Source organism: Myotis myotis, unplaced genomic scaffold (genome assembly GCF_014108235.1).
Source record: "Myotis myotis isolate mMyoMyo1 unplaced genomic scaffold, mMyoMyo1.p scaffold_m19_p_12, whole genome shotgun sequence".
In the NCBI taxonomy this organism is placed as follows: domain Eukaryota; kingdom Metazoa; phylum Chordata; class Mammalia; order Chiroptera; family Vespertilionidae; genus Myotis; species Myotis myotis.
This window is the reverse complement of record NW_023416316.1, coordinates 23,459,513-23,482,493: the sequence shown is the minus strand read 5'-3', so window position 1 is coordinate 23,482,493 and position 22,981 is coordinate 23,459,513. Positions and strand designations below refer to the sequence as shown.

Below are 22,981 nucleotides of genomic sequence, written 5' to 3'. Positions count from 1 at the left end.
CTACCTTCAAGGACACCAAATGCTATATAAGTCTTACTCATCCTTCAATACTTAAGTTAAATTCTTCCTTTTCTATGAAGCCTTTCCTCTTTTTCATAGATGTACCTATCCTATCTGTCCTGTGCTAGATAAAAGGAAATAAATCAGTATTATTCAAATAGCTAATTTATTTTATTTTATTCTAGTGGCATAACCCATAATGAAAAAACACTCCTGGCCAAGATCATAAACACTTTCAGAACATGGATCATGTCTCATACTACTTTATATCTCTAAGAATATCTCATACAAGGCAATCCTAATATACTAGCACACTACTGAATTTTAATAGCTAGAAATTTCTTTATAAATGCACTATTACCTCTGTTACATCCCAATGGTGTAAAAATTGCTCCAAGTCTGTAAGGTAAAGCAGCACAGGGGAGAGCTGTGTCTGGATGACATGAGGAACTCCTCGAAGGCTCTGAAGCCAAGTCAACTCCTCTTTTGAAAACCCTAATTTGGGTACAAAGAAAGTCAAATTAAAAAAATATTTCACAAAGCAAGGGACATGGGTCATATTTTTAAAAAAACAGAGATACATGGCATGTATCTTTAAGACAAAGTCTTCTTTAAGCTACCTTGTTGCCTCCAAATTTCTGCATTTCATATAATATTTTAAAAGATGAACAGCTGGCCCTAACCGGTTTGGCTCAGTGGATAGAGCGTCGGCCTGCGGACTGAAGGGTCCCTGGTTCGATTCCGGTCAAGGGCATGTACCTTGGTTGTGGGCACATCCCCAGTTGGGGGTGTGCAGGAGGCAGCTGATCGATGTTTCTCTCTCATCGATGTTTCTAACTCTCTAGCCTTCTCCCTTCCTCTCTGTAAAAAAATCAATAAAATATTTTAAAAAAAAGAACAGCTGGTAATGGAGGCAGTAAAATTCATATAATTATGTACACAAATGTGTACTCTGACCCAATCTATAATGTAGCAAGAAATAGGCTTTCCCCCTTATATAAAGGGCTTCATGACATTTACCTAAAAAAGTAAAAGGCAACCTTTCCAAATAATGGTAGGTTTAAAAAAGCAAATGAACAAATAAAAGAATATATTCCATACTATACCAAACTCTGTATTCTCTTGTAATAGTCCATTCAAACTACTGATTCTCTTACCACCCCTATTACACTTGGCCTGACCTATCCAAAAATCCCTCCCGAGAGAGAGCTCTCACGACGATCAGAATACCAACAATGTAGTCAGTCTGATCCTAGCTTTCTGCTTTAATGTTCCTATCACTATATTTTCATGAACACAGCCTAAAGCAGCAGCATCTGGTTTCATAACTACATCCCATTACTGGCTCATAATGAGCTTTCAAATACCATTAAACCTTTTGGCAGGTATTACTCCTAAAACATAAAGACCCCACCTCCATCTCAAATGTGTACATCCAAACTATCAAGTAAACACGTAGGAATCTACATTTATCTTTTATATAAAACTAGAGGCCCAGTGCACAAAATTCATGCACTGTGTGTGTGTGTGTGTGTGTGTGTGTGTGTGTTTGTGTGTGTGTCACCCCGGATTGCAAGAGGGCACAAGGCCAGGCCGAGGGACCCCACCATTGCATAATCAGGGCAGGGGAGGGATGCGGGAGATTGGCCAGCCTGGGAGGAACTGCGGGAAGGCTCCAAGGCATGTCCAGTCCATCTCACTCAGTCCCGATCGGCTGAACCTCAGCAGCAAGCTAACCTACCAGTCGGAGCATCTACCCCCTGGTGGTCAGTGCACATCAGAGCAAGCAGTTGAGTGGCCTTAGCATATCATTAGCATATTATGCTTTGATTGGTTGAATGGACAATCAGACATAGCATATTAGGCTTTTATTATATAGGATTTATAGTTTTTATTATAAAGGATTTATCTTGCAAGATTCAGCTCATTTCCAGAACCTATCAACTTCTCTTTGGATTCTGATAACATATTAATTATATGTCTCCTAATCACAAGTCTTCAAAAAAATTCAAAGAATCTCATCATCACCCAAGTATAAAACTGAAATGCTGGACGAGTACAATCATTTAAACAACAGTAACACTCACACATCTAACTTATGGCATTTCCATATTCATTTTACCAATTTTACTTTGAGGGCAAATGGAATGTAGAAAACGGCTAATCAAAATCTGATGTTCTTCCTATCAAGTTGAACATTTTGAACATGTTTAAAATGGATATTCTGTTCATCAATTTTTAAAAGTATGCAATGGGGTTTTCTCTGGCTATCTGAATAAGAGTCATGTATGTCCAATTCACTGCAAAGATAAGAATAATGTTGAAAGAATAAAGTTGAGAAATAAGACTAAGAAGAAAGTGAAAAAACAATCATGACATTCAAGTACTTCCCAAGATTTTGGTACTTGTAGTATGAGATGCAAAGATGAATCATGCATCTTCCTGCCTCAGGAGCCTGACAATGTAGGGTACAAATACTCCTTCAAAGATTTCCATTTATTAATCAATAAAATTCATTCTAAGAGACATCTTATTTATCATCCTCAAAACTTAGAACCAAACATATTCTAAACAGTTAATTTTAGAATAATCTTCATACTAGATATTTTTCTTTCCTTTACTTGGTAGGTGAATGTAGTTACCTGTAAGTGTTGAAAATAAGAAGCTGAAATAATCCACATCACTCATCAAACAGTCTTTAACTGAATATTTCCATCCAGAAAATGATGATCTACAATAAAAAATGAAAGAAATATTACCAGAAGTGACCAACCTGAAGACTCAAGAATAACACAGAATATAACCACTTTTTTCTTTTTTAAAAACAAGTCTAATTTAATAGCTTAAACAAAACCTAGAGTATGTATTAATTTTATATATAAGAGGTCACCTATCATGATATGGAAATTTCAACTTTTAACCATTTATATTTATGTAAAGTCTCATTAAAAAGCATAATTGGCCCACAGAGTATATGGTATAACTTAGAAAATTTCTTCACATTTGAAAGCCATACTCTAAGGCAGGGGTCCTCAAACTTTTTAAACAGGGGGCCAGTTCACTGTCCCTCAGACTGTTGAAGGGCCAGACTATAGTTTAAAAAGAAAAACTATGAACAAATTCCTATGCACACTGCACATATCTTATTTTGAAGTAAAGAAACAAAACGGGTACAAATACAGTATTTGTATTTGCATGTGGCCCGCGGGCCGTAGTTTGAGGACCCCTGCTCTAAGGAGCCAAGATTAAGTTTGTTTTGTTTTTTTCAGTAGTTTCAGTTGCTATGTATTTACTACCTGATTTTCATAAAGTCTCACCTTGCTTACTTTAAACAAGCTCCAGATTCCTACCTAAAGCCAAGTATCTTAATTAGGCGAAGAATACTTATATTTAAAGCCACTCAAAGATAACTAACTATAAGTTCCCATACTTTGCAAAGCTGTAACTAGATCTGCTTAATAGTGTAGCGAAAGTACTAGAAGAGGACTCAAGGGAATATCTAAATGTAAAGCAGCTTCTCATTAAATGAGGATGATCTGGTTCCTGCTATGAGTTTAGTTTCCAGTGACTCCTTTAAAAATTCTCTTCAAGGTAAGGATTAGAAGACAGCAAATGTCAACCAGGAATCTAGCAAAAGGCTGAGAATGGTCAGATCCAATAAGCTAAGACTATAAATTTTATCATAGATATCTGAATAAATGTCAGACAAAATTAGGACTTTCTAACTCAACCAGAAGCACTTAATTTTTTTTTTTTTACTGTTAACTGTATTTAACTCAATGAAACTAGGAATCAGTTGTGCCATCCAGTGGCTAAAAGGAGTACACAACCTTTTAGGAATCTACTTTGGACAAATGACAATAGATCACACTGTCCTTAAGACTATGATGTCCATATATACTGTTCAAGCCAGAACATGTCTGAGAGTAAAGGGATGCTATTGCTGATTAAGCTGGAACAAAAGAAATAAACTGGAACTGCTCCTCCAAAACCAGATCATATATTCACTTTACTTAAAACAAGCCAAATTTCTTAGTCCAAGAATCTCTCCTTTCTCTGAGAGATTTTTATCTAACATTTATGTTCCCCAATCCAGCTGCAAATAAACTAGGGGCAGAGAGGATCTGACTGAGCAAAGTCCAGTGGAACAACACGGTATAACGGTATGAGGGAAAAGTCAAACTCAAAAAAACTCTAAATGTGGCGGAAAAGGTAGGGGCAGCAACTCTAAGGTAACAGATAAATATCAGAAATGATTCAAGGAATATTTCAGGAAAATCCGTCTGGCAACAGTGTACAAAATAAAGGGACTGAGAAGCCAGACTATAATACTACAGGTAACAGATCATGAAAAAGTTGGCTAGTTATAGCCACGGTCAAGGACAGAAGAGGGCGTTTTGAAGAAAAAAACAAAGATATGAAATCACCCCCAGTGTACGCTAAAAGAAACTACGCATTATTGTTATTCTAAATCTAGGAAAAGTGATACATTGATAGTGGTATTGGCCTAAAAAAATTTCAGTCTTAATTTTGGATTATTTTTTAAAAGATTCATTTGGGCACAATACACCTACAGAAAGAGAAGTGTACTAACAAATTGTGCAAATACTAAAAGGGAAACTTTAATTTGGTGGACTTCTAACGACAATCAACTTTTTAGTTATTATTAAGCCCTTTTATCATTATCTGTAAATTAACTTATTTTCAACAGTCACCACAAATCTCCACAAAAAGAAAGACTTTTGAAAACATTCTTGACAAAAGTTAAACATAATTGATGTTTATAAAAACAATATTCCTCCTAAAGAGAATAAATTTCAAAGGGAAGTGTTCAAAAGGTGGTTTTAACTGAATGTTAGTTATATCAAAGGAACAGAGTGCCCTCTACTGGAAGTCAATAAACCCAAAATAAATAAAAATACACTTAATTACAATTAAATAAAAACACACTTAATTTTTTTAAAGGCCTAGCATTAAATAATTGCTTACACTAGGCTAAGAGTAGGGTTTTTAAAATTTTCAAAAAAAAAAAACACAAAAAAACTAATAAATGTTTAAAATACTTAAAAATAAGACCAAATCTCCCTCTAATGCAGATGTACACAGAAGAAATAAACCTTGAATATTCACATATAAACAACATGTTGCAAATAGCTCTCTTCTGCTAAAAGGGAACATTATCATCAGTTATGCAGCAAACTCTGGAGAACTGGATTCAAATATATGTCCTAAACTGGTATGAAAAGCCTGGCAAAGAAAGGTAGTCTACCAAAACAGTGAGATACTCCTGTTCAACTGGGATAGGGGATCTGTACAAAAAGCCACAAGGAAACTAGTCTTTAAACTTTACAGCTATGGCCTAAATTTCAACTTCTTTCTGCCTAAAACCATATCAGACCCTGACCATGAGCCACAAGCAGTAATAAATATTTCTGAGTCCTAAAATACTATTCCTGATGATACCAACATGAGGCGGTTAAGGCTTCTTTGAACACACACAATATGAAACATTAGTTAAAAACTTTCAGAGTAAAATGTTAATGCCACTGTGGAAAATAGCATGGCAGTTTCTTGAAAAATGAAACAATTACCATATGATTCAGCAATACACTTCTGGGTATATAGCCAATAGAATTAAAAGGACTAAAACAGATATCTATACACCAATGTTTATAGCAGCATTATTTACAATAGCCAAAAGGTAGAAACAACCAATGTCCAACAACAGATGAAGAGATAAACAAAATGTAGTGTATAAGCAAAGGAGTATCATTAAGCCTTAAAAAGGAAGGAAATTCTGACACATGCTACCACATGGATAAACCTCGAAGAGTTATGCTGAGTGAAATATGCAAGACACAAAAGGACAAATATTGTATGATTCCTTACATAAGGTAACCAGAATAATCAGAATGATCAAGATAGAATAGTGGTTACCAGTGGTGGGGAGAGGATAGGGTGGAGGAGTTATATAATGGACACAGAGTTTTAGTTTAGGTTGATGAAAAAAATCTGGAGACAGATAGTGGTCCTGGTTACACAACAATCTAAATGTACTTAATGCCACTGTTGTTTGTCTTTTAATATATTTTTATTGATTTCAGAGAGGAAAGGAGAGGCAAAGATAGAAACATCAGTGATGAGAGAAAATCACTGACCGGCTGCCTCCTGCATGCCCCCTACTGGAGATCAAGCCCACAACCCAGGCATGTGCCCTGGAAATCGAGCCATGACCTCCTGGTTCATAGGTCGACACTCAACCACTGAGTAACACGGGCTGAGTGCCACTGTAAACCCTTACTACATGGTTTTGATCATTTCAACCCTTATTCCAATCTAGCTATAGAAATCACTAAACAACTTGAAACAGTCTTACTCTAGTGAACTTTATCTAAAAATAACAATGTAGTTTTAATTGCTGCATTAAGAGCAAATGAAGGTAGTAGCAATGTTTAGAGGGAAAAGATTATACATTTAAAATACAGCTCACTTGAGCATGTTACCTCATGTGCAGTATCCCGATAAGCATGGCAGCCAAACTTGAACTGAGTCTTCCCATAATACAGCAACGACTTAACTGAGAAAGCAAATCAGCAGGTAGACTGGGTAGAAAATATATAAGCTGGACCAAACACTGCTGAGACTCTGCTGGGAGAACCACCACAGTGCCTTCTTGTGGATCTAGTGGGACAGATGGACACATTAAATTCAACTATAAAGATGTACAAAGCAGAGATTAAATTAATAAAGAAGATTGATTATTTTTACTTATGCTAAATTCCAACATATCAATTACATGAAAAAGTTTCATCATAAAACATGATTGCTTAAGCTATTTCCTAAAGTAAAACATTGAACACAACCATTACTCATTTAAAGATATATTTGTTTAACACTGCAATAATTTCCTAACATCCAAGTTTGTCTTGTTTGAATTAAGAACTTTCATGGGGGTAAAGGGACTGGATACAGAGTAAAAGAGTAAAAAACAAGCACTTTTGCTAAACAGTGACAATTACAGTATAAACCTAACCTGAAGCAAAAGACCTATTTGTGTGTGCATATACACGTACACACATACACACACACACACTCCTACATATAAGCAGTACTGAAAACAGATTTTAAAATATACCTACAAAAGGTGGAAACCAAATGTCCTTCACTTAATGAATGGATAAATATAAGTGGTATGCCCATTAAATGCAATACTACTTAGCAATAAAGAAATAAAATACTGAAATATGCTTCTTCAACATGAATGAATCCTAAAAACACTCTAAGAAGCCAGACTCAAAAGGCCCCATATTGCATAATTCCATTTATAAGAAATGTCCAGAATAGGCAAATCCAGAGACAGAAATACAGATTAGTGTTTGCCAGGAGCTGGGAAAAGCGAGAATACGAAGGGTCTACCAATGGGTAGTTTCTTTTGGAGGTGATAAAAATATTCTAGAATTAGACAGCGATGATGTTTGCACAACCTTGGGAATATATTTTTTAAAAATTTCTGAACCGTACATTATAAAATGGCAAATTTTATAGTATGTGAATTACATCTCAAGAACAAATGTAAAATATATCCCAGAATGCTTTTAATTGATATTTTGCCTAAAATAGGAAACAGTTCTAGGGATCAATAAGGCGTATTAACATATGAAGTCATACAAGATATCCATTATGATTAAATAAGAGATTTCCCACCAAAGCTTCAAAGGAATTTAAAATACTTGACAGTTTTAAATTTGTGAACAGCAGGTGGTTTAAAACAATTTAAGAATGCAAGAAGCACCTATAACCATTAACCTTCTAAAACTATTCTAATAAAGAATACTTAGTGTTAAAAATTAGCCCTAGCCGGCTTGGCTCAGTGGATAGAGTGTCAGCCTGCGGACTGAAGGGTCCCGGGTTCGATTCTGGCCAAGGGCACATGCCTGGGTTGCGGCTCTATCCCCAGTGGGGTGTTGCGGGAGGCAACCCATCAATGATTCTCTCTCATCATTGATGTTTCTATCTCTCTCTCCTTCTCTCTTCCTCTCTGAAATCAATAAAGAAATACATATATTTTTTAAAAAAGGAAAATTAATTTACTATGTGATGGTTGATTTTGTTTGGGTAATTTAATCATGGCACAAGTAACCTACAATAATTTAAAGGAAAGGCAAACCTAAAGAGCTTCCCTTAGAAACTTCTTTTCTAAGTCACGATGTACCAATGATCACCTATACAGTTAAGCAAACTCTTACCATAGATTCGGAGAGCCGTAGCTTGTAAACTTTTTAGTAATTCTTTATTTGCTCGTGCTGCAGCAGTCTGGATGATATCAATAAGCTGTGTTGAGAGTTCAGGGTTTCGGGAGCCAAGATGAGCAAGTTGCAATGGTAAACCAGCCAGCCAACGGGATAACACTTTACTACGATATCTAAGAAAGGCCAAGGAAGAACAAAATAAAGTATAATTTGAAAGAAAAGGAACATAAATTTAAACAAAAAAAAAAATTTCAATTTAAATACACCATAAAGTGACAAGTCATCTACAATAATACATTCACTCATTTAAACATTTGAGAGCCTATGAGATCACCAGCATCATTTACTTAGTGGCAGCATTTTCTAGGTTTTACCCACTAGGTTTGGAACACTAAATTATCGACCCATGAACCAAGAGGCCATTGGTTTGATTCCTGGTCTGGGCTCATGCTTGGGTTGTGGGCTCAATCTTCAGTAGGGGGGCATGCAGGAGAGAGATGATCAATGATTCTCTCTCTTTTGATGCTTCTAACCCTCTCTCACCCTCTCCCTTCCTCTCTCTGAAATCAAGAAAAACATTAACATGTAACTATTTATCCTAAGTAGTGTTAATTATTGCACTATATTAACTTACTGATGCAATGTAGGGTGCCCCTGCACTAAATGGCTTTGAACTTGTGTTATTTCAGTTCTTTAGTATACTTGCTAAAGCTCTAATGCAGTGGTTCTCAACCTTCTGGCCCTTTAAATACAGTTCCTCATGATGTGACCCAACCATAAAATTATTTTCATTGCTACTTCATAACTGTAATGTTGCTACTGTTATGAATCCTAGTGTAAATATCTGATATGCAGGATGGTCTTAGGCGACCCCCGTGAAAGGGTGTTTCGACTGCCAAAGGGGTCGCGACCCACAGGTTGAGAACTGCTGCTCTAATGTCTCCATTAATCAGGTAACAGCAATCACTTTTGCTGACTCCAAAAAACTTAGTGATTTAAGCATGACTTCTGATATCACAGACCTGAATTTAAAATCTCAGCTACCTCTATTACCCATTAGTTGACTGATAACCACCCATTTATTTAACCTAAGCTTGTTTCCTTCTGTAAAATGAGAGGAACAGAATCTACCCTTCATAGTAGTACTATGAGAATTATTCAGAAAAATTATGAAAAGTGTTTGGCTTATAGTAAAGACTCAAATATATTCTAACAACTCCCTACACTTAACTAGGTATCCCAAATCTCTACCTTCCAGCCAACATCTCTTCCAGGCTGTCCCAAATAAACATCAAATTCACCATATCACGAAATAAATTCCTTAGTTCCATTCTTCTATTGTCTGTCTCAACTGATAGCATCATACTAAGCCAGAAACTCATCTCTATTGCCCTCATTCTTTTCTTTTTACATTTTTATTGATTTCAGAGAGAAAGAGAGGGAGAGAGATAGAAACATCAATGATGAGAGAGAATCATTGATTGGCTGACTCCTGCACGTCCCACACTGGGGATCGAGCCCACAACCCAGGCATGTACCCTGACCGGGTAATCGAACTATGACCTCCTGGTTCATAGGTTGATGCTCAACCAACTGAGCCATGCTGACCAGGGCTCAATCTCCATAATTTTTATGAGAAGCAAAGAAAGGCTGAGACTGCTGTAGGTTGTTCCAACTATCCTTTAGTTATAAGCAGACATACTCAAAGAGGCTTTTATCTGCTCAGTTATGTGTATAAAGATTACTGGCACTATTCTATATGCTTCTTCATAAAATTATATATCATTTCTTAAACATAACCATCTAGAATTTAATCACCCTATCATCTTATTTAAATAAACTACAAAATAACTCAGTGTAAAAAAGAAAGGCAAAGTAAATGAAACTTTACCTGAATCTGTAAGATCTCAGTTCTTCCTTTTGATAGATTTTACTGAAAAACTTCAGTAACAAAGTGCGAACTGGAAGGATAAGGCCTCTCTGTTGATACAATGTATAAACTGCCTTGATGAGAGACTCTGTAGCCTCTAAAAACATAGAAAACAACAACTACTTATGAATCAAAAATATCGGTCATCAGCCCCCAAATTCCTTTAAAAGCACAGAGGATAGTTTTCTTTATTCCTATAACAAAGCAGATCTTAGCCACAAACTGATGACTATCATTGAAGTCCTATAGCAATGGCCTAATATAAAAGTCAAACCTACCAGAAATTACAGTATAAACTTTCCTAAGGGAAACAAACCTAAGTAGAGATAACAAAAGCAGGATATTAGAAAGGTAACTAAGATGAAAACCAAATGGGAAAGCTTTTTGAATGAGAAAATTAGTAAGTCCCACTAAAAACTGACAAAGTGATGTAACTTCAAGCTAGAAGAAATGTAGAGAAAGGCAGGATTCATTCTATAAGAAAAAAAGGAAAAAGCTCTCAAATTCTAATCCAACTACATCAGAAGAGAGTATTTCTTCATTAGGCTCGATGGCATTTCCTCTTAATAATATCTATCTCCTTTTACACCAATTCTGTAATCTATTAGAAATAGTATCAATCTGCTTCAGGAAGGGACCTAGGGACCTATCCATTAAGAAAGGGATGCCCTGGGCCATAAACAATTTCAGTGTTTAAGTAGATAATCCTTTATAATGATGCCAGCTACCTTTTACAGCTTGAATGTAATTAACTTGACTACATGGAATGTTTAAAAGTTATCAATTCAAATAGCATGCATAAGAGCTCCTCTCACATAAAGATAAAGCAGCATCACCTACCTCTGTTTGGTTGTATCTGCATTAACCTCCAGGATACCCCAAGCAACCTGTTCAGCTGCTTACTATTTAGCCTAGAGCCATCTTCAAGGGTCTCTGTCACAAATTTTCTTATCATTTCTATCCAATAGGAATCCTTCTGCAAAGTTGAGGCATTTGCCAGAGAGACCATGATATCAGATAGTGTTAAATTCAATAAGAGATGGTCTACATTATTGGAGAGAATCGTGCAATGCTTGATGCTAAAAACAAAGACACATCAATTAAGTTTGGTGTCTACCATGCCTACACTTCACTTACAATCCTTAAATAATCTATCAATGAGTCAAAGAAAACTATTTTTTTCCAATATCACTCTTTCTTCAGGCTACTGTTACTGATAACCTATTAATATTAGTTTCATTACCAGTTTCCTCATGTATAAATGAGAGAACTACATGCCCTTTAAAATACTCTTGCTTAGAGATAATTACATAGTGTCTCCCCCAAATAAAGCATCCACCTCAGCAAATTTTATTAAATTCATATTTATATCATTTTCTATTTGACCCCGGATAGCACAAAACATTCACTTTACAGATTTAAAAAATAAAAAACTTGAAGTTCATAGACTTAAAGTGACTTATTCAAGATCAGCTGAACTACTGCTACTTTTATTTCACACACACACAGACAAATACATATATATATATATATATATATATATATATATATATATATATATGGCTAATATGCAAAGTGCCCCCTGAGGAGTTCGACCGGGAGTTTGATTGCTTGCTATGACATGCGTTGACCACCAGGGGGCGGTGCAGAACGAAGGACGGCCACCACCCCTACCCACCTCCCCATGGCCCTGATTGCCGGCCAGGCCTAGGGACCCTACCCGTGCACAGGGCCTCTAGTTTAGATATAAACACCTCACAGTGTAGAAAGTTCAAGTTTAAGGCTAATTATTTTCTCATCATTTCAGGTGAAGCAACTGTTCAAGTCTGTACAGTGGTAAAGAATCACAATACCTTTTATTTGTTTCTTTCTTTCTGTGCTTGGTTATTTCTTTTAAGGCATATGGAAAATGACTCATAAAATGGTGTTTGAAATCTGTAAGATAATTCTTTCGAAGCCAAGACTCCTATTAAAATGAGCAAAGATTAGAAAACCTACTAAAAACAGTAATTATAAATAACCAGTAAAACTGTAAACAGAAATTTGACAACCTGTCAATATTCAACGATAAATTAACCATTAAAATACACCTTCTGGCCCAGCTGGTGTGGCTCAGTGTTGAGTATCGACCTATAAACCAGGAGGTTATGGTTTGATTCCTGGTCATGGCACCATGCCCAGCTTGTGGGTTCAATCTCTAGTAGGGGGCTTGCAGGAGGCAGCCAATCAATGATTCTCTCGTCTTTGATGTTTCTCTCTCTTTTCCTCTCTGAAATCAATACAAACATATTTTTTAAAAATACAGCTTCTGTTCATGATACATGTAAATTTAAAAATCAGAGTAAACTGTTAGAGCATCCAGTTTTCACCCACAGATCTTTAGGTGCTTAATAATTATTTTTACTTGAATTTTATCTACTGTTTAAGAGGAGAAGGGAAAGAATAAAGACTGAAGAAAACCCTGAACTTGAACCACTAATGCAATATTTATAAAATACACAAGTCTTCTACCTAGTGTTTTATTTATAACATAACACTATTTCCCATCAATTTCATTATTTCCCATTAAAGGTAGTCAACACCAATTCTTCAGCAGTATTTGTGAATGTACCACTTATTCTCTCCTACCTGAAACACTGTCTTATTCCAGATTACAACACTTTTTCCCTTCTACCCAGAGGACCAACCATTCCATTTTGCCAGACTGAGGGGTTTCTTGGGATGTGGGACTTGAGGTGCTAAAATTAGCTGGTCACCATATAGCTCCTTAGTGTCTTTCACTAGATTCTTCTCTTTTTCCTGACCTATAAATGTAGTCCCAACATCTCCTCTTGGACTTCTAATAGGCATCTTAAATTTAACATGAATAAATTGATGAATACACTGAACTCTTCGCCCGTTCCCCAGCGGCCACACTATCATTTGGCTACGCATCATCCTTGCTCTTTCCGTTCTGCTGGCTCTACCAGAACCTAGCTGCTTCTCATCATTTCAACCACTAGATACATTCTGCTCCAAGCCACCTAGTTTACAATAGCCTGCTAACTGCTCTCCCTGCTTTTCCTGTTGCCCCACGTTAGTTCTCCGCAAAGCAGCCAGGACGACCTTATAAAGCATAAAAATTCAGACTGTGTCACTCCCTTACTCAAAACCCTCCAGGGTCTTTTCACCACCCTCAGGTTAAAATCCAAACTCCTCACCATGGACCGCATGGTCTCACGTGATCTGGCCACTGCCACTATTTCTCCCTCATCTTCTACCATTCTCCCAGTACCTTACGTACACAGCCCTTCCTGCCATTCCTCGTCAACTTGTTCTCACTTCAGGCCTTTGCCCTTGCTGTTCCGTATGCTTAGAAGGTTCTTCCCACAGGTCTTCACCAGACTTGCTCCTTCACTTCATTCAGTGGCACTTCCTCACTCCCTATTTTAAACAGCCTCCCCTGCCCCACTCTGTTCCAGCACATATTCGCTCCCCTGCTTTACTTTCTTTTCCTAGTACTGCCATTATATATTTGTTTACCATCTATCAACCCAACCAGAAGGTAAGTACTGTGGAGGCAAGCACTTTGTCAGTCATGTTTATCTCTGTACTCCCAGAGCCTAGACTAGCACCTAGCTCATTGTAGAGCAGTGCTGTTCAACAGACTTTTCTGCAATGATGGAACTATTCCTTATGTGTTGCCCAAAATAGTAGCCACTAGCCACATGTAACTACTGAACACTTGAAATATAGGCAGTGTGACTGAGGGCCTGAATTTTAACTAATTTAAACAGCCACATTTATAGATACTCAATAAATCTCTGATAAATTACTACACCTGACTGTTCTTCACAAATTCTAACCCTTGTGGGAAAAAGACAATAGCAATGAGACCTAGAGACAAAAAGTAGCAAGCATTAAAATACAAAATTAAGACACAACAAAATTTCTATAGTGTGTAATTATAATACTGACTCTCAGACTTGGAATTCACTTAGGTTAATTTCACTCACACTACACCTGCAAGTACAGCCTACCTACAATAAAGGTAACGTTTAGAGATGTTTTCTGACCTTACATCCTTTATCAAGATAAAATAGTATACACTCAGCAAGTTCATGTGTAGCTTCTTCTCTAAAACATTAGTACAAAAATAACTCAGGGATCGGTTGTAACATCTTTAGTGTGATCCATTTCTACTAAACTAACTTGGCAATGTGGCACAAACCAGAAAAGACTACTTAATCAGCAATTTTTTATCCCTAGAAGTGGCCACCAGGTACTAGAAGGTTCCTACATAATCAATCTGCCATAAGCAATAAATTGCAACCCCACTGTGAATTATACCTAATGAAAATAAGTATAATAAAACATGCATTTCACTTAAAAAAAAATTTAATATTCAGGTAACACTCTCACAAAGTTGTTGTTTGGAGTAAAAGTAAGAAAAGAGATTACAATTAAACCCTAAAAATTTTTTGGAAAATGTGTAATTCCCCTTGCCAGGTGGCTCGGTTGGTTGGAGCATCACCAACCCCATACACCAAAAAGTTTCAGGTTCAGTTCCCTATCAGGGTGCGTATGTTAGGCATCCGATGTTTTTCTCTTTCTCTCTCTCCCTCCCCCTCCTCTAAAATCAATAAACATATTCCTCAGGCAAGGATTTAAAAAGAAAAGAAAATGCATAACCAATCAGTGGTAATATGCTAGTATCTAATCTCCCCATTTATGATAAGAGGTATTACTAAGAAAACAAAGAACCCGTTAGTTCTCACCAATTTGTGGTTTTCATCATGTTGCTTAGAAAGTTTCCACAGAAGGGAAATAATATTAAGAACTTGCTGCATAACCTGCAGTGGTTCTCGTTCTACACCATTTCCAACCGAAGTAGCTAGCTGTGGAGGAACAGCTTCAATCCAGCACTCGATCAGCAATGGAATTATTATCTCAATAAATCCTTTCAAGTTTTCAGTAGATGACAAGCCTTCATCCACACTGCCTAGTCCTCCAATCAGGTTCCTAATAAAGAAGGATAAGAATGAAAAATATTTAATGATTAAAAATTATTCCTTGCTTAATGTAAATCTTAAATATAAAGTACCAGTAAAACAAAGAACCATGATATTGATCAATTAGATTGATCAAGACTAGTAAGAAAAATAAAATTCTAAGATGACAAAGCCAAGAGGCTATCAAGCTTTACTTCTCATTAGGCTTTGCTAAAAATGAATAAATTAATACTTTCAAATGACGCCTCCCATGAGTAAATAAAACCAAATCATGAATAACTATTATGAAAACTATGAAAGACAATTGCATGTCTTCCCATCATTAGCCATCAATTGTCAGCAGTTATAATTCAATATAGGAAAACTGAGTGTGGACATAACTGAAATCCTTACCGTAGCCTGAACTGTGAACTGACATTTGGCTGTGAACCCCCATTTTCATAAACCTGGATGTGTTGCTGGTCGTTGGCATGTTCCTTCCAGTTGATAAAAATGGAGTTGCTAGTGGCATGGGGATTTTCTTTTTGTTCCTGAAGTCCTTCACTTTCTCTCAACCTACTGGATCCATCTGCCAAGGCCTGAAGGAATTTACTGAGTCTCACTAAGACTTTCAGCCTCCACTGCTGAGAAGTGAGTCTCCGATTAGGGTTTACAGAAAGTATCCAGGACTGGGATCTGTCTCTATTTACCAATCCTTTGGACAGCTGCTGATGAGAAATAAGTTCTACAAAATTCTTAAGCAATATACTGCTACGGCCAGTAATTAGAGCTGGGTACTCTTCCAGCAGAATGTCCAAAACTTTTAGAGAGTCCTCCTGAATTCCTTCAGTAATGTGAGTCATGGCACTAGAGAGATGGGCACTTACCAAAGGAAAAAATGGAGAAATTTGTTCAGCTCGTATTTTGGGGGCCAGGAATTGAAGAAGTTGAACTGCTGCTAATCGTACATTAGCATCTTTATCTGTAAACACAGCAGTAACTTCACTTAATATGTTTGAAAGGTGTGCATCAATTATAAATGGGTACTGAGATAAAAGGTCTTTAAGTCCAAGAAGAGCACTTTGTTTAACCCCAGCATTATAGTGATGCATCTGTGATAGCAAATCCTATAAAAAAATAAAAAAACACAGGTTTTAGGTATACACACACACATATATATGCATTATATTATTTTCAAATAAACATGCTATCTAAAACTATACTGATAACTGACACTTCTTGGGGAAACTGCTTCAGTAAGTATTTCTAAATAACACTTAGCTTCGCCGAAACCGGTTTGGCTCAGTGGATAGAGCGTCGGCCTGCGGACTGAAGGGTCCCAGGTTCGATTCCGGTCAAGGGCATGTACCTGGGTTGCGGGCATATCCCCAGTGGGAGATGTGCAGGAGGCAGCTGATCGATGTTTCTCTCTCATCGATGTTTCTAACTCTCTATCTCTCTCCCTTCCTCTCTGTAAAAAATCAATAAAAATATATTTTTAAATAACACTTAGCTTCTATTAAGATCAGAAACACAGTTTTATCTTTTTTTTTTTTAATATATTTTATTGATTTTTTACAGAGAAGAAGGGAGAGGGACAGAGAGTCAGAAACATGGATGAGAGAGAAACATCGATCAGTTGCCTCCTGCACACCTCCTGCTGGGGATATGCCCGCAACCAAGGTACATGCCCTTGACCGGAATCGAACCTGAGACCTTTCAGTCCACAGTCTGATGCTCTATCCACTGAGCCAAACTGGTCAGGGCAGAAACACAGTTTTATCTTTAAACTAGTTCTAGCCTAATAAAAATATTACATAATTTTTGGTTAGAATTTTCTTTTTGAAAATAACCTGCATGCAGACTTAGGCACACTATCATCACCACCATTTAAAGACCTACTATGTACTGAACTTACGCTGGGTGCATTCTCATACTCTTAATTTAACAGGCCCTTTCTATTTTAAGTGGTTTTTCAGGGTGTGTATGTATGTTATTCATATATGGGGAATAATTTACATAATCTGTGAAAAAAACATGACTGTGAATACCTTTTTGATATTATTTAACCTTTGGAGCGTAAAAGCAAAACTAGAAAACACATATCATCTCAAAGACTTGTTCACAAATATTCATAAAAGCATTATTCATAACAGTCAAAAAGTGGGAATCAAATGTCTATCAACGTTAGGAAAATGTACTATAACCATGCACTGGAATATTATTTGACAACACAAAAGAATTAAGTACTGCTATGATATGCTATAATAAGAATGAATCTCATAAATATGCTAATTAAAAGACCAATTACAAAAGACCTGGTATTGTATGATTCCTTTTCTTTAAAATGCCCAGAAGAAGCAAATCTATACAAATAGAAAGTGGATAGGTGGCTGCATAGGGCTAGAGGGAAGTAACAGGAATGACTTTATAAAAGTATGTATAGCATTTCTTTCTGAAGTGATAAAAAATGTTTTAAAATTAGATTATCATTGAGAGCATAATTGTAATATTTTTAAAACCACTGAATTGTCATCCTGGCTGGTTTGGCTCAGTGGATAGAGTGCCAGTCTGTGGACTGAAGGGTCCCGAGTTCAAGTCCAGTCAAAGGCGCATGCCCGGGTTGCGGGCTCAATCTCCAGTGGGGGGCGTGCAGGAGGCAGCTGATCAATGGTTCTCTCTCATCATTGGTGTTTCCATCTCTCTCTCCCTCTCCTTTCCTCTCTGAAATCAATAAAAATATATATATAAAAAAAACAACAACACTGAATTGTCATTGTAAATGGGTGAAATTTATTATGTATAAATTACATTTCAATAAAGCTATTAAATTTTTAAGTAAAACTATTGCTCAAACTTCAAACATTTATTATAAACCTATAAGCTGTGTTATAAGCATTCAAAAAATGAGCAAGACAGAAGCTTATCTCAATGTGCTATAAAAAATAGCTTGGACAATAAAACCGCTTGAAAACCGAAACATCAAAAACTTGACTTATCAAGAAAAAAACACAAGGTATTTCCAGAAGACATATTAAATCATCAACTAAGTATACAAGGGAGAAATTGATCACTGCGGATTTAGTTGAGCAAGTCTTTCTGGAGGAGGTGAGAAAACTACAGTGGCAATATCAGACCAGGGTAACAGATGAACTCCAAACTTCAGCCATCAATAAGCCCTAAGAGTTAAAACAACTTCTCACAAAAACATAACTTTCTATGTGATTTCAAAAAAAATCTAATTTTATGAAAATAATATTTATGATTTACCTTTATGTTAAGTTTTCTATTGTTTGTTGGAAGTATTCCATCCTCTTTGAGTTGCTCAGGCAGATGTATAGTCTTCGTTTTAAAGTTTGTAACAGTAGCATTTTCTAACTTGGGCTTCTTTTTACCAACTTTTAGTTTTACTTTTTGAAAATCATCTTGACGTTTTCTTTTTTTGGTCATTCTTGAGTGCTATAATGAAAAGAATTAATTAAAAAATGATGGATAAAGACAAAATAAACTATGAAAGAAAAAGGTATTTTTCAACATTTACATTATCATTTATACCAAAGATAATCAAGAATCAAGGCCAACAGTGAGTATACCAAAGGATCAAAATATTAAATGGAAAATACCTTTATGAAGTAGCAATAAAAATAATTTTAATTTAGCCAGGAGACCTGTAAAGAGAAGCCATTAACAATAAGGCAACCGGCTTTCCCCTGATTTGTCAAGGTTTTTTTTAGCCATAGAACCTTCTGTAAAGCAATATGCTAAATGGAAACTTTTTGAAATTTTCTATGGGGATGTGGAGGGTAAGGGATGAGAGAGTGGGCTGGAAAGCAGCACAGAGTTCCTAAGATATCTTGTATCTACTCTGAACCTTAGCAAAACAAAGCCAAGTTTGGAAACAAAAGTTATTATTTAATGAAGCCTGTAATGGGAAAAGTTTCATGAACCTAAATTGGGTCCTTGAAAAATGGCTAAGATACAGGTATGCAGCAAGGAGAGTTAATGAGCATTTCATGAGCAAAGAAAATGGTATAGATCAGGAGTAGGGGATAAGCCTGATTAGGCAAAAAAAATGAAGATACCAGCATTTTGAACCCCGGGGAAAGTTCATACTAGACATAATCAGAAAATAGTACCCAAAAAACAGGATGAAAAACAGTATAAAAGGAAATAAATAACAGAGGGATAAGGAACAAGCCCAATTAGGCCACTATTATAATAAATCAGACATGACCATGTCATGTAGACTTCCTCCTCTTCACCACATTCTTTCAACTTATATCCAAACCTTACCACTTACACACAAAATCTTTCATCTGTGCTTCCTACCCCCATTTTCCCCGCCCACCCCACCTCCCACCCCCGCACTTCTTCCACTCTTTATCTCTAACCTAGACTGTTCAAGAGTTTTCCCACAGGTTTTCTTGCTTGTCTCTAGCAGCCGTGGGCAAACTACGGCCCGCAGGCTGGATCCGGCCCTTTTGAAATGAATAAAACTAAAAAAAATGTAATGATGTTTACTTTGAATTTATATTAGTTCACACAAACACTCCATCCATGCTTTTGTTCCGGCCCTCCGGTCCAGTTTAAGAACCCATTGTGGCCCTCGAGTCAAAAAGTTTGCCCACCCCTGCCTAGTGTCTACTCCCTAATCCATGTCTAAACACATGTGACCAAGGCTCAGGAGCTTTCAGTACTCCCTTTACTGTGAACTCCTTAGCTGGACACAGCACCTCCTTCCCACCTTCTCTCCAGCTTTCTCTCCCTACAAGCTAACTTCTGTCTAAAAAATGTCTCCTGTACCTAGAACCAGCTCAGCCCTTCTTGAAGTCTTTTCTACACACTACAAAAATAATGAATTCTACCTCCCACTGTATACCCCACTGGAACTGTACCTCTGAAATAAATAAAATGTCTTCTGTTCTATCATAATTATCCTATGCCTGGCTATATTTTTTAAGTTAATGCTACACGAGTCCAAAAAAATTGAGTAAAATGAAGGTTTGCATTATTGGGAGAGTAATAAAATGGCTGGTGCAAGTCCAGCAGCTCAAGTTCCAGGAATCCAGAAGCCACTTGCCTATAAGCTATGGGCTAGGATTTGGCTATATAGGTTAAGGGCAGATTCTAGAGACAGAGTGATTAGGTTCTTACTAAGGCCACCACTTTCTGGCTGTAGTTAACCACTGTGCCTCAGTTTTTATCTACAATATAGGGATACCAATAATATATATTTCATCATACAGTTGTTATGAGGTAGGATGAATGAGGAAATGCGTTCATTATTTGTAAAACACTCAGAACTGTGCCTGGAACACTGGTAAACATATAAGCTATAAGCACAATATGTATAATTTCTTAAAGTATCTGGACTAGTACCAAACACACTATTAGATGCATTACATACATTAGCATTCATTTCTCACAAAACCATATGAGGGAAGGTGGAACTAAACCCATTTTAAAGATGTGGCTCAGAAAGGTTTGCTAGTCCTTCATTAAGAACTTGAAGAGGCCCTGGCCGGCATGGCTGAGTGTCGGCCTATGAACCAGGTGGTCACGGTTCATTCCTGGTCAGGGCACACACCCAGGCTGCAGGCTCGATCCCCAGTGTGGGGCGTGCAGGAGGCAGCCGGTCAGTGACGCTCTCTCATCATTAATATTTCTATCTCTATCTCCATCTTTCTCTCTGAAATCGATAAAAATATTTTTTTAAAAAGTTGAAGAGGGATTCATACACAAGACAGTTCTGCATAACCAGCTTAATATATATATATATATATATATATATATATATATATATATATATAAGAATGAAGGTGAAAATTGGAAAACTGAGTAGGAAAAGGGCTCACCTTTTTTCACTTATCCCATCCCCAAGTTTTCATCCCATCCACACCTTTCTAGTCTAAAAAAAAACCAAAATGGGTCAAACTTAAAAAAAAAAAAAAAAGTCCCTAATATTTATGTGGCCTCTATTAATACCAAAGAAAACGTTTTTCTTTAATTAAGCAAGTACGCTTTGCGAGCGTTCCCTACAATTTATTAACTAGTATCGGAGATAAAAAAATAAAATAAAATAAACGGTACAAGACATTCAGGAAATTCGAATGAATTAACTAACCCTCCGAATCCTCTGTGCTATTTCAGACACTAAATACCTAATGGATATCCAACAGCCTGCAGTCCAGTTTATGCCATATTACCCCTCATTCCGTAGCTGTAACACTTGTGTTTTCCCTCGGTTAGGAAAAATTAAGAGGGCTGAACGCCCTTCCTTGACTTTTTTAAGGCTGCTGAGATTCTTTTCATGGTACACGGAGAACATTCTCATAGTAGGAACTCTTCAAGTTCTTCTCACTTGAGATAAAAATTTCCATAGCACCGCAAATCAGGCGGCCTGACTACGCCACGTTCACATCAGCGGGACCGAACGGAGGCAGGCGCTCCAGCTCCGGGGCTGAACACTCCCTCCCTCCGTCCCGGGAGTGCCGACGTAGGGGAGCCCCGAAGCTGAACCTCCTACATTCCAACGGCAACAAAAGGGGGGTCCCCACCGAACCGCATTCCGGCCAATTGGTCTGCCACCTCATTTCCCTCCCTAACTTCCAAATTCTTTGCCCCCAAAGTATGAAGGAGAAAGCACCCTGCACGCACTCGGTCTCTGAAAATGTCCTCTCCAACCCCGTTTACGCTCATGCGCTCCCCCCAAACTCTACTGAGGGGTCCAATCCGAGACCCCGCACTTCCCTAGAGCCAATGCCCCATACGGGCCGCCCGACAGAACCGGTGGCCCGGGGCCCCTCCACACCTGGGCGGCGAGGAGGCGGCGACAGCTCATCGCCGCCCCAAGTCTCCAGTCCCGCACCCCAGAAGTGAAAGCCCCCCCGGGCCTGGAGCCACGATCGGGTCTTCTCCTCCTGTGCACCGCCGTCGGGACCGGAGCCGGGAGGAGGGGCCCGATTCACGCACACCCGCCCGAAAGTCTCCCGGACCCAAACCGCGCGAACCCGCCCAGTCACCGGAGGCGCTTCCAACGCCCGCAGGCAGCCGCCTCCGCACCGCCCGGCTCGGCACCCGGGGCGAGCTCCGCAGGGGCGCAGACCGGCCGCAGCCGGCCCTGCCCGCCTGGGCCGCGGACAGGGGGGCGAGGGCCCCGCGCGCCGTCCCGCGCCCCGGGAGGGCCTGGCCCGATGGGCGCCGGCCACTCACCTGAGAGTCCGGCGGGGCCCGGGGCGCAGAGGCAGCGAGGAAGGGCGTCCGAGCAGAAGCCCTCGGAGGGACGGCGTGCGCCGCTGGCCGCAGCCGCTCGCTCCCGGAGCGTGTTTTCAAATCCCCGAGTCCTCACGCGGCCGCGTCTCCTTCCGCCGCCCGGAAATCAGGGCCCCTCCCCCGCCGCGCCGCGCTCACGTGACCGCGACCCGCAGCCGCGCGCAGCCAGGGAGGCGGGAGGGGCAGCGGCAGGCCCCGCCCCCGGGAGGAGGGGGCGGGCGCCGGAAGCCCCTGCGCTCCGGGAGCGGAGGATGGAGAGCGCTGGACCCGAGCTCGGAGCTGGGTGCTGGGTGCTGGGTCCGGCCCTGAACTTCTCGGACCTGCGTGGGGGTGTCGCCCAGGTTACGGCTGGTTGACGGCTGCCTTTCTCCCTGCTCCAGACCACGGTTCTTCAGACCTAAAGGCACATTCAGAGAAGAATATAAGTTGAATTGAATGGAGAAAAGTTTCATTGGAACTGCAAGGGCCCTAGAATCCCTGGGGACAGGAACTGGGTGGAGCAATTAAGAATTGCTTGACAGAAGGCAAAATACACCTAGAAACTAAAGCCTTAGTGGAGG

At 38.6% G+C, this 22,981-nt stretch overlaps 1 protein-coding gene across 5 annotated transcripts in view; it reads right to left on the bottom strand.

The window, feature by feature from the left end:
* The window catches only part of TEX10 (testis expressed 10), a 35,294-nt gene extending 12,755 nt beyond the window's left edge, over window positions 1-22,539 (bottom strand). For 4 of the 5 annotated variants that reach the window (XR_004971199.1, XM_036330195.1, XM_036330197.1 and 1 more), the window contains exons 1-11: window positions 22,362-22,538; window positions 18,420-18,608; window positions 15,564-16,276; window positions 14,937-15,180; window positions 12,033-12,145; window positions 11,020-11,258; window positions 10,141-10,276; window positions 8,247-8,422; window positions 6,504-6,681; window positions 2,643-2,731; window positions 362-495 (exon numbers count right to left, since the gene is read on the bottom strand). Coding sequence is in view for 4 of the 5 variants with exons in the window: in XM_036330195.1 (XP_036186088.1) it covers window positions 362-495; window positions 2,643-2,731; window positions 6,504-6,681; window positions 8,247-8,422; window positions 10,141-10,276; window positions 11,020-11,258; window positions 12,033-12,145; window positions 14,937-15,180; window positions 15,564-16,276; window positions 18,420-18,599 (2,202 nt within the window). In the remaining variant the exon portion in view is untranslated. Of the gene's footprint in view, window positions 1-361; window positions 496-2,642; window positions 2,732-6,503; window positions 6,682-8,246; window positions 8,423-10,140; window positions 10,277-11,019; window positions 11,259-12,032; window positions 12,146-14,936; window positions 15,181-15,563; window positions 16,277-18,419; window positions 18,609-22,361 lie in introns of all 5 variants that reach the window. The other variant, XM_036330198.1, reaches the window with a different exon arrangement.
* Between the last annotated feature and the right edge of the window lie 442 nt (window positions 22,540-22,981).